The sequence below is a fragment of the Pecten maximus genome, chromosome 5, assembly GCF_902652985.1.
Source record: "Pecten maximus chromosome 5, xPecMax1.1, whole genome shotgun sequence".
Lineage (NCBI taxonomy): Eukaryota > Metazoa > Mollusca > Bivalvia > Pectinida > Pectinidae > Pecten > Pecten maximus.
Window position 1 is genome coordinate 15778814 of NC_047019.1, and position 15820 is coordinate 15794633.

The 15820-nt window shown below is 33.7% G+C and overlaps 2 protein-coding genes and 1 long non-coding RNA gene across 4 annotated transcripts; 1 reads left to right on the plus strand and 2 right to left on the minus strand.

The window, feature by feature from the left end:
* Positions 1–1363: 1363 nt before the first annotated feature.
* Positions 1364–4354, minus strand: LOC117327298. Of its 2 annotated transcripts, none has more exons than XR_004532611.1 (2): positions 4185–4354; positions 1364–2116 (listed from the first exon to the last, which is right to left on the minus strand). It is a non-coding gene; the product is annotated as an uncharacterized LOC117327298 (long non-coding RNA). The 2 variants fall into 2 exon arrangements; XR_004532612.1 differs by lacking the exon at positions 4185–4354 and adding an exon at positions 3552–3818.
* Positions 4355–6108: 1754 nt separating this feature from the next.
* LOC117327299 lies at positions 6109–12746 on the plus strand. The gene is made up of 4 exons (XM_033884224.1): positions 6109–8937; positions 9293–9467; positions 9714–9848; positions 10180–12746. The coding sequence occupies exons 1-4, from the start codon at positions 6928–6930 to the stop codon at positions 10380–10382; spliced, it is 2523 nt and encodes an 840-aa protein (XP_033740115.1). The 5' UTR covers positions 6109–6927; the 3' UTR covers positions 10383–12746.
* A 437-nt stretch (positions 12747–13183) lies between these two features.
* On the minus strand, positions 13184–14946 carry LOC117328548 (demethylmenaquinone methyltransferase-like). Its single transcript, XM_033886080.1, has 2 exons — positions 14643–14946; positions 13184–14135 (listed from the first exon to the last, which is right to left on the minus strand). The coding sequence occupies exons 1-2, from the start codon at positions 14752–14754 to the stop codon at positions 13702–13704; spliced, it is 546 nt and encodes a 181-aa protein (XP_033741971.1). The 5' UTR covers positions 14755–14946; the 3' UTR covers positions 13184–13701.
* Positions 14947–15820: the final 874 nt, after the last annotated feature.

Consider the following 15820-nt stretch of genomic DNA (forward strand, 5'->3'; position numbering starts at 1 on the left):
TCGTTGTCATAACTAGCCCAGGACTTGTTGGAAAGATGAAATATTTCTCTTTACGTTGATATATCATAAAGTTGGAATAGCGACTCGAACATATGTAACCTGATAAAAATCAATTTTAAAAGCGCTTGTTCGGCTTTCTCTTCTTGGGAGTTTAAAAGTGATGGGGGTGAAAAAACAGCGTACTATCCCCATTCTAATACGTTTACTGTTAAATTATTTAGAAACATTGTTTTACATCGCTGCCCTATCGACATATTTTGTGTGTTTGTACTCTAGGTAAATTCTGTACTTTATTCGCTGCATTAGAAAAAGTCATTAACCTGTAGGGAGTTTGTTATAGGTTGGTCTAGTCTATTACCGTCCAATTGTGACACAAAGAGTAGACATAGCGAAAATAGCTCTTGTCAGAACTTTTCGGAGGTTTGTGAAATAAACATTCTTTCTTTGATTTGAAAACAAAGTCATCATTCCACATTGAAAGTGTGTTTTTTGGGTTTTTTTTTTCCTTATGAATATTGAACAAGCTGTAGTGTTTCCATTAAAACCATGCATTTAGACCTTTCAAAGTTAAAGCACATGTACCATACATAGACGTAAAGTAAACAATTATTGGTATCTTTTGTCTCTTATGGGTAAACTTTCCAATGGCTTGTCGCACTCTCAGGAAGTATTAACTTTTTGTGATTCTTATTCTCAAATGGAAATTTCGTTTTTTATCGTTGCATTTAGTGAATACGGCGGATCAATATTTAAATCATGGATATATAAATTATATGTTATTGCTGTATAAGTGTACATGATAACTAGTTCCCATCGAAGCAACCGCTAAACACGAGTCCGCGATTCTAATCAAATGTACAATATAAGTAGCTCTCTCAAGTCAGAAGTGATATTTGTTTACTCGGCTTTGTTAAAACACTTAGGAAAAAATGCTTTGATGTACAATACATATGATAAAACATTATAAGATGACTGTTTAATATCATATTCTTTATCATCCCTTAGATTAAAGATTTGGTCCTTATATCATATCAAATAACAAGATTATATTTTCGCTATAAGTGTAGTACACAATGTTTATTCATCAGATTATATTATGTGGATGACTGGTCAGTTATATTTAAGTATGGTACAATTGCCTTATTCTAATGATAAGATTTGTCTATCATGATTCACACGACATTTAGTCAACAAACACTGGAAAACAAACATGACTCATCAAGCTAACAATTGCCTGCTTTTAACATGGACTGGTTCGTGTGATCTGCACATCTGATTCATCCGTGAATTATGTAGATACCTATTCTTTGAAATATCTATAATCGATGACAGAGACTGGAAACATATTCTTTCGTGAAATGAATACAATTGTGGAACAGTTTATTCACACCAGTGAAAAGGTATTGCTTATTTGTAAGTGTACCTTACTGGTATACCTAATATTACCGTACAGCATGTAATATTTGAGGGTATTTAATTTCGTGGTTTCAGGCAATTAAGATATTTTCATTGTACAAACTTTCGTGGATACTCCTTATCAAACAAATACGACTATAACGATTAAATTGTTGACATATTTTTGTCGTACGTACCAACTAGGAAAATAACGGATGCTGATAAACAACAAATATTTCATGCACGTTACACAGAAATAAATACATTTTAACCAGAACACCTGAAGCAACAGCTTTAGGTACTAGTATTGCAACATCAATGTCTTTAAGACCAAGTTCAAGGATACTATACTGACACATCCTCTCATATCATACGAATGCTGGTGCTTAAAAAGGATAAAAACACTCAGAATAGTATCTGGCATTTCGTCAATTATTTGGCCACTTAACGTTAAAAAAACGTTTATAATCGTATCTAAACGTATTTAAAATGCCTGAGTATCAAGTCGTTTTATGATATCTTGTGTCCGTGTTCCCAGTGTGAGTTGATCCGTGGCGATGGGAAACATAACAGTTCGATGGTATTCTCGGATCAATCGATTACCTGTACTGTAATGTTATTATAGTTGCTGGGACGAGGAGTACGTCAGAATCCTTCAGCGAGACATCGCAATGGAAATTTCCCTCTAAACACAGGTTTGTAAACTATCTTCGTCTCATATCTGTATATAAACATATCATAAAGGTTAGTGATATACGTTGTTTGTGACCTAAACACATATTGATACTATTGTTTAGTATAGTGTTATCTTTTTGTACATTTATCTATTTATTCTGTATTCATTTATCTATTTACACAGATATTTTCCCAATCGTTCTATTATACTTCGACAATACACATCGTTCAATACATTGTAGGTATTTATGTACGCCTACCTTTCCACAATACAATACACCTGTGTTACTTAAACACAGCCCTGCTGATATATATATATATATAAAGTCCTGGCATCAGAAAAATATCCTTTCCTTGATTATTTCTACTTCGTGATTTTTTTGATACTTTTTTTTTGGGGGGGGGGGGGGGGGGGATTTTCATTTTTCATTCAAGAATGCATAGGGAATTTCTAAACGGCATAGAAACCACCACTACAGGTAAATTCCATATGTGTATAATTGTATAATTTATTTTAAATTCAAGTCATGTATATTTTAAAACAGAAACACAAAAAGAAACTAGAAATAAAAATAAACACACATTATTCTATATTGATAAACAAGTGTTATTAATATAGGCTTAGCAAAAATCATATACGTGGATATATACTTCTGACACTGACACGTTTTTGTCAGATATTTATTGACGTGTTATGCTGGATTTTGAAACAAACCATAGCATGTACTAAATCAAAAATAGATCAAAATATCAAAATTATAGCCTTATTAAAAACCTCAATACTACAAAGTTGATACTGGGACTCAAACAAATATACTATTGTGATGGATATACTTTCCTTTTAAATAAATGTTGTTTTCTTCTACTTATTCTTTCATCTAAATTATCATTTTTGTCAGAATATGTTCATATGGATATAAAAATTATATGCTCACAATACATCCAGATCTCACACAAGATAAACAAAATATACAAAAATAACGGTGAGATTATCGTCATGTGGCTATTTATAGCACATGACGTATTGTCAGTTGAGTTTTCATATGTAACTATATATACATGGTCATCATTGGTCAGTAGGACCTCTGTTTATAAGTATAAAATAGAATATAGAATAGGTTGAATGCAAGCTATTTATAGATTTTAGTCACGGGGAAACCTCGAATCAAAATGAAAGTAATATTTTTTCAAACAAGCAATCTTTATGTTCTGCTGTTTACATTCTGTATTAGATCACAAGTACCAACACGCATTTCAACAAAGGGTAAGTAATTTGCAAAAACATGTTTTGATTATCTAATCGATCATCGTAGCTATTTGTAATTTTCACAAACGTAACAACCAAAAATCTCTATATCTTCATTCTTTTATCATTTTGTACAAAAGTACATAATCTAGAGAATCACAATAAGAAAACTTAAACAGTCAAATCATCTCTTAACGAGTTTAATGCTCTCAAGAAATCGACATTCTTGACATACTTAGCTGTCTCCGGTATCCAAACAATGTTGATAGTTTCTGCGATATAGGTTGCATCTGTTAAACGGGCATGTTGACATGCGGCCTGGAAAAAAACCCACCTACCACTCCTTCCTTCAGAGAGACCTTAGACTTTATCGAAGTTGAAGAATATTAGTATTATTTTTTTCCTCTTGCCCTGACACCATTTACATATCATTGTGTACTCTCTACTTCCATTTCGAATCAATAACGGGCAAAAATAGATGCTCGAAAGGTCACGTTAAGCATACGAGATGAAATCTCTTTTGAAGTTTTAGAAACCGGTTTTCACAGCTATTTTTATTGATTTATTTTATTGCTCTTGTCAAATACGCTATTTATATAAGTGGTTTTCCCAAACATTTATGTACATATATTTTACTCAGTGACGTGTGACCGGAATACAAGTATGCAGTTCTATTTTTCCTGTTTACGCTACATATGGTTTACTCAAAGGTGTTTAAAATTATACATGCTCTAATAACCTAGTTTGTTATTAAACAATATATATTTCACGGATTACAATACATATACAGTATGTAAAATATCTAACCCATGCAACTAGTGATTTTAGCTTTAGCGAGTGTCTTTTGTAACTTTAACAAATAACTTACCAGTGTGAAATAAATTCCATATCAAAAATCACGAGTCGTGTGACCTGTTTCTACCACAATAATATCGCCTTGAATCAAAGGGAAACGTGGCCAAGTCATATTTCGCGTATACAAATCGTATACAAATAAGGTGTACAGGTGACAACCAGGACCCGGTGGTGTGACGTCATTCGATTATTGATGACGTCAATAAAAATTGCAGCTCGGATCAGAGTTAGAATTCTTGACCAATCAAAAGACCAGAAGGTCATATTCCACTAGTGAAATATAACATATGAAATTACCACGTTCTTCATGCTCGCTATACTTACGTGCCTGCTCAGATCAATACACACATACACAAACAAGTGGCCAAGGGCCACGTAGTTCTCTGGGCATTGTATTAGTATTCAATTTATTGTTGTCAATTTTCTTGCATTTGGTAATTATAATTTGTTATATTTGATGCAAATTATATGGAATATTCGTAGTATGGAATTAAATAATGTAATATAAAAATGTATGTGATATTGATTATATGTGAACCACATACAATAAATTTGCTATAAAAAAACTTTGTCAAATATATTATAAATTTGCTACATTAATTCTTCAATTAAATCTCATCATTTGATGATATAAAGCAATGCATTTGTATGTACCAAGGCAGAGGTATTTGTCCGCAAACACATTCAGGACTTGTCCCTTCACTACACTGTAGACCACAGACAAACGTATGTGTTTTCCCCTTCAGTGTAAACTATACCTTAGGGAGCAGTGGTTGAAGGCCTGTCTGGACAAAATTAATTGATACTGTCAATGGTCCAGATAACACCAACATACACAAATTGCACTGAATCTCCGCCAAACGATGTCGCCTATTGGAAGGTATAGCTTGTGTTTCACTGTTGTTACTAAAAATAGACATTAAAACTTTTTTTTTTTTTAAATTAAAAGAATTCCAGTTGATATCGAATATTGTGATTGTTATCAACACAGCAACTACACAATACCTATAATCTGGCATCTCAACATACAGCCATGAATGCACAATTAGGCTAAAAATCTGTTTACAGGGTGCAAAGCATAAATTTTTCGACCGCTGGCTATAGTTCTCGGGGCTATAAATAGCCCCAGAGAACTAAAAATGATATGTACGCAGTTAATTCTGCTTGGGAATAACACGTAGAAATACACACATACATATATATAATACTATTCTGTAATGTATGTATGCATTTACTCTTGAAAAGAAAAAATATGTAATGTTTTTAAACATAGACTTTCGTATAGTTACGCAACAGTATTTTATATATTATAATAATTTTCATCCTTTGATCTTAATAATATTAGGAAACAAAGACGTGATCAGTATCGCTTTTTGTTGTGAAATAAGGATAACAAGCGGGAAAAGTAAATCAGTTGATAAAAAGAAAGAAAGTATTTTTCCTTTTTCTTTATCTTGATGTAGAACAAGGTATCGCAAACGATACAGCTTCCATCTCGTATCCCGATGAATTATAGAGCACTTGATAAACCCTGATACAAACTCGTTCAAGTTGTTGTTTTGATCATTATAAGCAATAAGATAAAAATCCAGTTAAAGTCGCTAGAGCAATGACACAGATATTCTAAAATGTAACAGCGACCTTGTCCTGGACCTTGGCAGCCTGAAATACGGACTTTTTTAAGTTGTCTTCTCAATTAACCAATGTCTGAAGTATGATAGAAATTCGGTTAAAAACGAAGTCGCTAGTGCGCTGACAAAGGGTATACTTCAAACTGAACGCTACATTACCCATGCTCTGCATCACTTATTTGATGTTCTGTTTTTGTATAAATATAAATACCGGTCATACAGCTTTCTAGGTATATTGCCAACCAATGGATATGTCTACTAATAGAGCAATATAAATAGAACTTACTGCGTAGATATCAGTTTTGGTATATGTGTGTATTGATCTGAGCAGGCACGTAAGTATAGCGAGCATAACGAACGTTGTAATTACATTTGTTCACAACCGTCAAAGAAATGATGTGATAAATGTATTATGTTTGGATATATCGTACGCATGTGACCTCGGAGTAATGTAGGTCAGCGTTCCTGATGAATACACTATCAACATTGAGGATATCATAAACATGTCTTGTAGTGTACGGACATATTGCGTCATGTTGTCTAAGATTGACAGGAGACCGTTTACCTGAATGAACACATATTATTTTAGAATTAATTTGGATAGCACTCCATCTGATTCCATTCATGACGAATATTCTATCAACAGTGGATGATATAGTAAACATGCGTTGTATAGTATACATACATATTACGTCATATTGTCTAGGGTATTTACCTGACATGTATTTTATAATTAATTTGGATAGCATTCCATATGTAGTGTTTGTTTCTTATTTCGTGCGGCTAATTTCTTCTACCTTTCTCAGAAGCTACTGCAGGATTGTCATGAAAATACAGACATACTCATTAAGAATTCAATGTGCACAAGGTAACTTTTGTACCTCGATTGGTAATCCAATATGGCCACCAGAGATCAATTCTAGTAGGGAGACTTTGAAATAAAGGCTGTTATAGGGGACCGATTTTGTTCCAACTTGTTTTAAAATGAGCCCACAGTATCGAACATGTAGGTTGTGTTTCAAGGTGCTGATATTGTTTGCGTTTTGTTTACCCTACTTTTATAACCTATATGGCCAGCATAAGAATATTCATATAATATCCTATATCTTATCTTAACATATCTGTATGCATTTTCCAGGTGATAATATGGAAGCCACGTTGCAATCCGCAATACTAAAGCTACCAGACAACAAAAGGACATTGAAGAGGTCCAAGTCAGATGGGTGTTTGTTTTTCTGCAATCATTCCTCGAACTCCTTAACAGTAACATCGTTGCGTGTAACGAAAATGACTAAGTCAATAGAAAATCTTACAATATCACACCATTGTTTGGGATTTCCTAAGTTTCCAAGTGATAACTGTGATAATGATAACAGCGACGTTAAATCGCTGCCACACAGAAGCATTCGTACTGATAGTGTCTTAATACCAGTAAACCGAAGAGATGCGAAAGTAAAAAAAATGGACTCAGAATTAAACCTTCAATTGACAGCATATGAAGTGATTGCAATCGCTTCACCATTGCTTAAACATGCATATGTGGGATGTATTTCCTTCTTAAAACATTTGCTATCCGTTGTTTTTACTGAGAAAAGAAGGTTTGGGAAAGAGAACCGACATGTATGGACACTAAAATTCCTCAAATATTTTATAATTGTTACAATGATCGCTTGCATTATATCCAACAGGAACCTGTGCTGTATCTTCTTACATTTTTGCATCATATCGGGTATTTTTAAAAGTGTTAAACTAAACAGTTTTACCTCAGGAAATTTTAATTTGGATTTTAATGAAAATATGAAAACTAAGAATCTCAAGGAATATAAAGGATGCAAACCTTACCGTATAGAAAAGATATCTTGGCTTTTGAAAATGCGACCCCGAAAAGTGTTTTTGAATGTTTTTCCGTCCAGTCTTAAACTGTATTTTGAAAACGCCCAAAACGGAACCGGGGATGCATCACCGATGAATATCGAATGGTTACGGTTGAAGTCATTTGCAAGTGCGTCTTTGATTAACGCTCGACCTATTAGATTATCGAGAGCCGGATTTTACTACACGGGTACATCTGATGAGGTAGAATGTTATTCTTGTGGCATACGAAGATCTAACTGGGAGGTTGGAGACGATCCGGCTGATCTTCACCGACAAATGTCTCCCCATTGTAGGCATGTATGTGGCACCGATGATACGAACGTTCCAATACCACGAAACGCCGAAAACATGCATTCTCCTACAGCGAATTCAGGTACCACTCAAGATATCAATAATGAGTCTTTTCCTCTGAGAGATAGTGATCTTTACAGTTCTTGTGAATTCCCAACGTCTGCGAGAGATGACATGGTTCAGCACGGTATCGAAAATCAACATCAAAATCAGCCTAACACACCAGTCCGGAATCTAGATATACACCAAGAGAATCCATCTGTGGAACAAACCGGAAACGGGATATATGCCCCTCCGAAGCATATGTCTAAACAAACTAAACAACATATTCCTGTGACATCTAGCCCTACTAGATCCCCACAGGAGACAAAAAAATCCTATGCCTTTTCAACGTCAACGCAGAGCTGTTCAAAAAACAAATTACATGCTCAATGTCGAAATAGTTCGAGTCCTATTCCCGGAACAAGAAACCAAAAAAGAAATGCATTTAGACGAAGAGAGCTTGACAACGGAAGTCGTATTGGTGATAATACAAACAGAAATTCTCAATTGAATACTCGTAACCCTTTGCCTATGAATCCGTCCAATCAAACTAGCACATTTTATACCAACAAAGTCACTTCCGGCTCCGTTAGTGCTTCAGCTATGCAGAAGCTAGTCCCACTTGGTGTCAACTTCGATAAGCCAAAGTACCCGGCGTATGCAGTGCTAACAGTTCGGATGAGTTCCTTCAGTGGTTGGTCATGCTCACAGACACCAAACCTGATGGCTGAGGCAGGTTTTGTGTATGCTGGGTATGCAGATTATACTAGATGCTTCTTCTGTGGGGGCGGACTGAAAAACTGGGAGGATGGGGACGACCCATGGATTGAGCATGCACGGTGGTTTCCTAACTGCGCATACTTACGACAAAACAAGGGTATCGAATTTATACAGCTGGTACACGAAAGACTAGATGGTCAAGAACAGGTAAGACGCGTTATCACTATTTTATATGCAACCTTGTTAATGAATATATATAGATAGATCATATACAGTATAAACTGTCCGCACACCTCGATATAGTTTCGGACTATCTCAATACAAAATGTCTTAATTGTTTTTTTCAGAAAAATATCATATCCCTTTCTTATCCAGTGTAAATTATATATGGATGAGGTCCTTAAAACTTGAACAAATTCTGTCAAATTTGTTATGAAATCTTACTTTTACGTTCATGCCTAGTTGTTTTATGGCCTTTCAGTTATTCTTTGTTTTCTGTGTAATCTTTGCTCGATACCTTTATCAATTACAACATATTTGAAAAATACGCCGTCATCCACAGGTTAATGATTCCTCAAGAACCAGGGAAGAACAACAGGAAGTAGTCGGCGGAAGTTCCTCGGAGAATTTCCTGTCGGAGAAAGATACGGAGAACTTACCAGCATTCCAAAAGGCCGTACAACAAGGACATTCCACGGAACTTGTCAGACAAGCGGTAAAACAGCTGGTGGATAAAGGTAAACATGTACTATCATAATCATATGCTATTATTTAAGCTTTAATTACAGTTTTATTCTTGAATTGTAATTAATGAAGTGTAGAAAATGGTGTTAAAGGGGAGCAGAAATTGTTAAATATATATTGAACATGTCATAAACACACTTTTTTTTGTCTCGCAATGTTACCATTCCATACTGTAACAAAAACAACTTATCAATGAAATGAAGCCGATGCGTTTGTCAAGTTAAAAATTGTCTTTGTAGGTATCAAGGATATCCAAAGTTCAGACATCCTCGAGGAAATATCAAGGCAGAACAGCGGAGAAAACCAAGGTGATTGTAGACTGGGGTACACACAAAGAGGGAATGAAGGGAACACACGTATCACGGACACAGACGGTAAAATGTGCTAAATGTCAACAAATATCTCGTCCTCGTACAACTTTGGATGCTAAGGGCGTACTAATCCTGCTAATCATCAAAAGAAACAAGCAATGGAATAATAATCACGCTGATTAGCAATAGATCTCGTTAGCGTGTTTTAATAGTTTACAAGCATTAATTGCTAGTTGTTCTAATTTGAATAAATCTGTTCATATGTGATATGGGATTTTCGCGAATAAAATTTACAGATGTTACATCCTGAAAGATTAGTGATAGCTTAAGTCTAGCTTCAAAAATCCTTCAAACTTGAATACGTTTTAAAACCGTTTTTCATTTTTATTTTCAGAACGTGAGATGCGACAGTTAATGGAGGAGAACCGTCGTTTGACAAAAGAAAAGACTTGTAGAATATGTGAGGAAGAGGATGCCTCAATTACGTTTCTCCCGTGCGCCCATCTCGTGTGTTGTCAAGTCTGCGCCCAAGCTGTGAGACGCTGTCCTGTGTGTGGAGTCATCATACAGGGCTCCATCAAAACATGGCTCACGTAATCTGACGTCATTTCTGTGTGTGTATCTAGCAGTGAACTACGTTACATTTACTGTTATTACATCCCTAAGATTACTGTTAGTCACGGAAGTGGCCTATTGATTATTCAAAAATAATACACGACATCAAAGCATTGATAATATATTTGGATTATGTCTATGAAGCATGTACAGAAACTACATCATTGATTTTTTCAGCTTGACCAACAAAATAAGACTGTTCACTAGATATCTACTAAAGGAAATCCCTTTTTTTATTTCAGAAATATTTTATTAACAATACAAATATAAATAACTACAAAGTATTGTCAAAAGAATAAGACAACAGGCGCAATGCCTATATCAGTCTTCTTCTATTACTTCCGGTTAGGTTTGGTAGAAAGATGATATGTTTCCCTTTATTATTTCTACAGAAATTATATATCATTACATGTATAGTATCTAATTCAAAAAGGGATTACTGTAAGGAATTATATGTTCATCATGAAATTAAATAGAATAGGTGTTATAATTATAGAGATAACTACTATTCAAAATTACTTAGTAAGAAAACAAAACTATTATTTGATAAAGTGAAGACACAACATATTTCCACCAAGCCTAAAATGAAAAGTTATATGTAATGTAATAAACAACAATAACTCACTCACACACATTCATTCATACTTTCATACTAGAATGTTATAAGGATGAGTATTTAACATAACAAACTTGCTATAATAGTTGAGTAAATGTATATAATTGTATTACTACTAAAGACAGTATTACATATAGTTTCTTATTTATACACAGAAAAACGTTTTGAGGATTTAATATATAAGTTTACATGATATAGAATAGAGATATTTAAATGATCAGGAGCATTAATGATGCCACACACTAGGCATTGAAGATTTATATAACCTAACAAGTTGTAGATGGATAGAATATGGTGCCTAGAATTGGAATACATGGGACATTGAAAGAAAAAATGCACTAAATCTTCACTAGGAGCACCACATACACAGGATGGGTTATCAATCAGGTGATCAAAATGTTTATCATAATTAAGGTCACTTTTAAAATTTCTAAGTTGGCATAAAATTATGTTAAGTTGTCTGGGAGCAGAATTAATGAAAAGTTCAGAAATAGTTATATCATTAGCAGTTTTTAACTTACATTTAAAAGAAGAAATTGTAATAGAGTCTCTAATGGAAATATCAAGTGAATTCCACATAGTCATAGTTGAAGAAAAAAAACTTTTCATGTAGCTATTAGTTCGTGACTATGGTATATTAAATACTCTGTTATTTCTAAAGGTGTATATATTGTTTACATTTAAATATGGTTGTATAATATTAGAGAGATACAATGGAGTATAGTTATTAATAATTTTGAACATTAATACAAGTTTATGATTCTGTCTTCTTTTACTTAAAGGTTCTAGTTGAGTTTCATTATATAAGCTATGGTGAGAAGTACCTCTTCTGAGACCTGTTATTATACGCATGGCTTCCAGTTGAATAGATTCAAGAAGATCAGATTCGGCTTGAGTGCAATTGTCCCAAACTACATCAGCATATTCTAATATTGGTCTTATGTATGAAGTATATAAAGTTTTCAAGGTTTTCCTATCAACTAATTTTTTTAATACACGAAGTAAACTTAATCTAGAGTTAGCTTTTTGATACACATTAGAAATATGGTCCGCCCATGTTCCTTTACTATTAAAGGTTAGCCCTAAGTGGTTATGAGATTCATTTTGTACAATTAGATTATTATTAAACTAATCCCTTTTAGTTCTTAGAGTAGTGCAAATCCCATTAATAGGACTTCTATATATTAATGTATGTGGGTAAGATAGCGCAAGTGCGTCTTTATATCTACAATTGAAACAATGATTAAAACTGATATGTTATGAACATCTTCCTTTGAAGATGACTTCATAACCGCTATTCTGTGTAAGTGGACCCGGAATACGTTTAGATCATCACGCCGTGTTGTCATAGTGGTTGTGTGCTTTACTGTACTAAGTACTTCACCCATTTATATCCCGATAGACATAATCATATACAGGTCTCGATGCATCTGACGCATATTAAATGGCCTCATATATTTCAGAATTGATATATAAAAAGATATTCCCTAGAAATAACTGTGTTTAATCTATAATCTCAGTATATATTGTAGCATTTCAACGAATTAACTATCCCATGACTTATAATCAACAAGATTGTTTTTTTCTGTTTCCATAGATAAGGATTTGGACTTCATCATAACAACAGTCTCTAAAAAACCCTAAAAGTATTTTATAATGCTTTTTTACATATGCGTTCGATTGATTGCAATAGTCACTAACAAACTGGAGTTTTCTCCCTTTCGCTGTTATACTGGATATGTGTATTTCATAAAGAGTGTGTGTTTTACCTGATTTCAATACAATTGTATTTAAGGAATTATAAATAGTTGAAGATGACATCATTACATGTTGTATATCGATTTGATGAAATTATTATCAGGAATAGCGTGTACTGTTGATAAAATAGTTTACGGCATTCTCATATCCATCCGCTACATAAAATACCAGCTATTTTATTTCATGTAAATGATGCCGCTCATTCCAGCAATCAAATTCAACAGTTTTTCATGATAAATAGCATATTCTGAGCTTTAATCAATTCACAGAAAAAACAATAATTGGTTAATAAAGTAAATGTAGATAAAATGATAAAAGATTAATCATAAAACAAAATACAAGTATACATAAACAATACATTTGTGAACATCACTCAACAGTAAACATGTATATTTTGAACTTTCTATTTTGGAAAATTAACAAACAAAAATGAAAAAAGATGTTTGATGTCACTTTTCTCTCTATAAACTCATGGGCTACCTGCAGCTAGTAATGTAACGCTACCTAATCCGAAAATATGAAGACACATATTATTACAATATAATTTCCTTTGTGGAAAAATATGCATAACGTGGAGAAAATAAGATTATATCATACATCATTTTATCAATTTAGGGTCGACAGCAAGTATTGTAAAGATACCTCATCTAAGGAGATGACGACACACACTATAAAATTATAATTTCATATATGGAAAAAATAAAATAAAATGGAGAAAATTGGTTGATGTCATACATCAGTCCATCAATTTAGGGGCGGCCGAAAGTATTGTAAAGCTACTTAATCAGAGAAGATGAAGACACGCTATTACATTATGGAACTGTCAAACAAAATCCTACGTTGCTGATTAGGTGTTTGAAAAACTCTCAAAATTACTTCAAGAAAAGTAAAAACAAAAAAAATATAAACTGCACAGTTTCTTCAGTTTCAGACTTTCTTCGCATACATGACGTCATAAGCAGCACCAGATTCTTTATTTTTTGTTTTCTCTAAAGACACATCTCTAAATCCACAGGCTTCCAAGGCATTCATGTATCGTCTTTGATCAATATCACCATACCGGAAGAGGCCTATATCTCGCATGCGTATTGAACGTTCGTAGTTCATAGTGGTAACCATAATGGCATCTGTTTTCATCACACGATGTAGTTCACGTACTGCTTTGTCCAAATCAGGCCAAAAATAGTAAGTGTTACAATGAAAAACACGGTCAAATTTGTTGGACTCGAAAAAGGATAAATCTGCTACATCACCGAGTATAAGTTTCACTTTTCTGTCGTTGACGTCTTGTCTTACAAGCTTTGTCGCCATGGTAACCATTTCCTCTGAGAAGTCAACTCCATAAATTTTTCCTTGGCCGCCTACAAAAGATCTAGGCTAAATCAGAAATTGTAATTAACAAATTTCTTATGTTGATCACAACTTCTTTATGATTGGAGGTCCCATATTATTGTCACATGTGTATATTGTAAACCATTACATTTGAATGAACAACACAAAATGATATACCATCGTCTTTAAAATTCTGATTATCCATTGAGTGAGTACATGTACTTAATGTGCGTATTATTTCCAAGCAAATTAAAACGACTCTTCCTTTATTTTTTTGTCTCTATAATCCTGCATGTATAATGATTCAAAATGATAAGCTACGACACAAGTAAATCTTAATATTCAACATTTCCATAAAAAAAAATATTTTGATTATTGATATTTGAAGAAACATTTTCAATTGATAAAACAATATGATGTATCCAGGAATGAAGTGTGTTGAATATTTCCGAATAACAATGAAACATCTTTCATGCATTATTAAGTATAAAGTTACTTTTTTAAAGGCTTGTTATAAAAATCATCAAGCACGGCACCTTTGACATATTGGCAAGCAGCTTCAATCCCGAGTCCTGGTCCAAAGCCGACCTCCAACACATGATGATCAGGTTGTATTTCAGACAAGCGCGCCGCTTCTCTCTCTAACATAGCACATTTCTTCACCAAAAATATCTGAAAATATAATGCTCAACTTTTCTGATTGCTAGTCCTGAAATAGCTTGAAAATATATGGAAAAGAAACTGAATGGAATCTTTTTTGTTGGATAATTCTGTCAGAAAGCCTAAAAGTTTCATTCATTTTAGCCACTCAATCTATAATTGTAAGAGTATAAACATTACATCCAGCTAATTACGTATTAATGTGAAAGTGGTCTTAAAGAGGGTTTATACTGGGATGGACTTGACTGACCTTTGGCCATCAAGAACCGTGCAAATGTATAACACTAAAAATAAAACTTAACAAAGTACATTGTGGAATTTAATTAGGTATAACAGCAATACCTGATGATCAGACCACATTTCACAACAGCATGCCACTTCTCTCTTTTAATACCTTCATTAACCAAATATAACTGAAATTCATCTCCCGTTTCCTATATTTGTATTTACTTATAAAATGGACAAAACTAATTTTATACATAATAAAACTTATGATCGTCAGCTGATAATTCGAATTTACCTAAAAACACTAGGTATTAGCACATATTAGCATCGTAATAAATTGAGATTTAGATACAGTAGAAAAATAGCATGGATTTGAAAAATGCATCATACAGCTATTCAATCTTTCTAGGACTCGTCAGTGATGCTAGACATCATCAAGCTGTTTCGTCCTTATAGGATTCGTCAGTGATTCTAGGGACATCATAATACTGTTTCGCCTGTCTAGGACACGTCAGTGATGTTAGGGACATCATAGACCTGTTTCGTTCTTCTAGTACTCGTCAGGGATGTTAAGGGCCTAGAATGTTGATACTTAGGAGGGGACTGAGAAACGCAAAATAGTTCGAAAGAAATGTCTTCCAAATATACAGTATCACTTGCTCGCAGAAACTGTTTGAAAATGTCATAACCTTGATGAATCTTCACCGTCTTTCCAATGAAAGTGTAACCGAGCCTCTGTAGGTCATTGGCAAATACGTTTACAAAGCTGCACTTCATCTGAAAAAACATTACAGTCATATCTTAACTTCAGTCATTGCTTGCATTATGA

Bases quoted from the DNA above. Each gene is read 5' to 3' on its own strand.
- LOC117327299 (XM_033884224.1), top strand. From the start codon at position 6,928: ATGCATTTTCCAGGTGATAATATGGAAGCCACGTTGCAATCCGCAATA. The intron at 9,468-9,713 runs GTAAACATGTAC...TTGTCTTTGTAG, and splicing joins AAAACAGCTGGTGGATAAAG to GTATCAAGGATATCCAAAGT. The intron at 9,849-10,179 runs GTAAAATGTGCT...TTTTATTTTCAG, and splicing joins ACGTATCACGGACACAGACG to AACGTGAGATGCGACAGTTA.
- LOC117328548 (XM_033886080.1), bottom strand. From the start codon at position 14,754: ATGTTAGAGAGAGAAGCGGCGCGCTTGTCTGAAATACAACCTGATCAT. The intron at 14,136-14,642 runs GTGCCGTGCTTG...GATCTTTTGTAG, and splicing joins TGCTTGCCAATATGTCAAAG to GCGGCCAAGGAAAAATTTAT.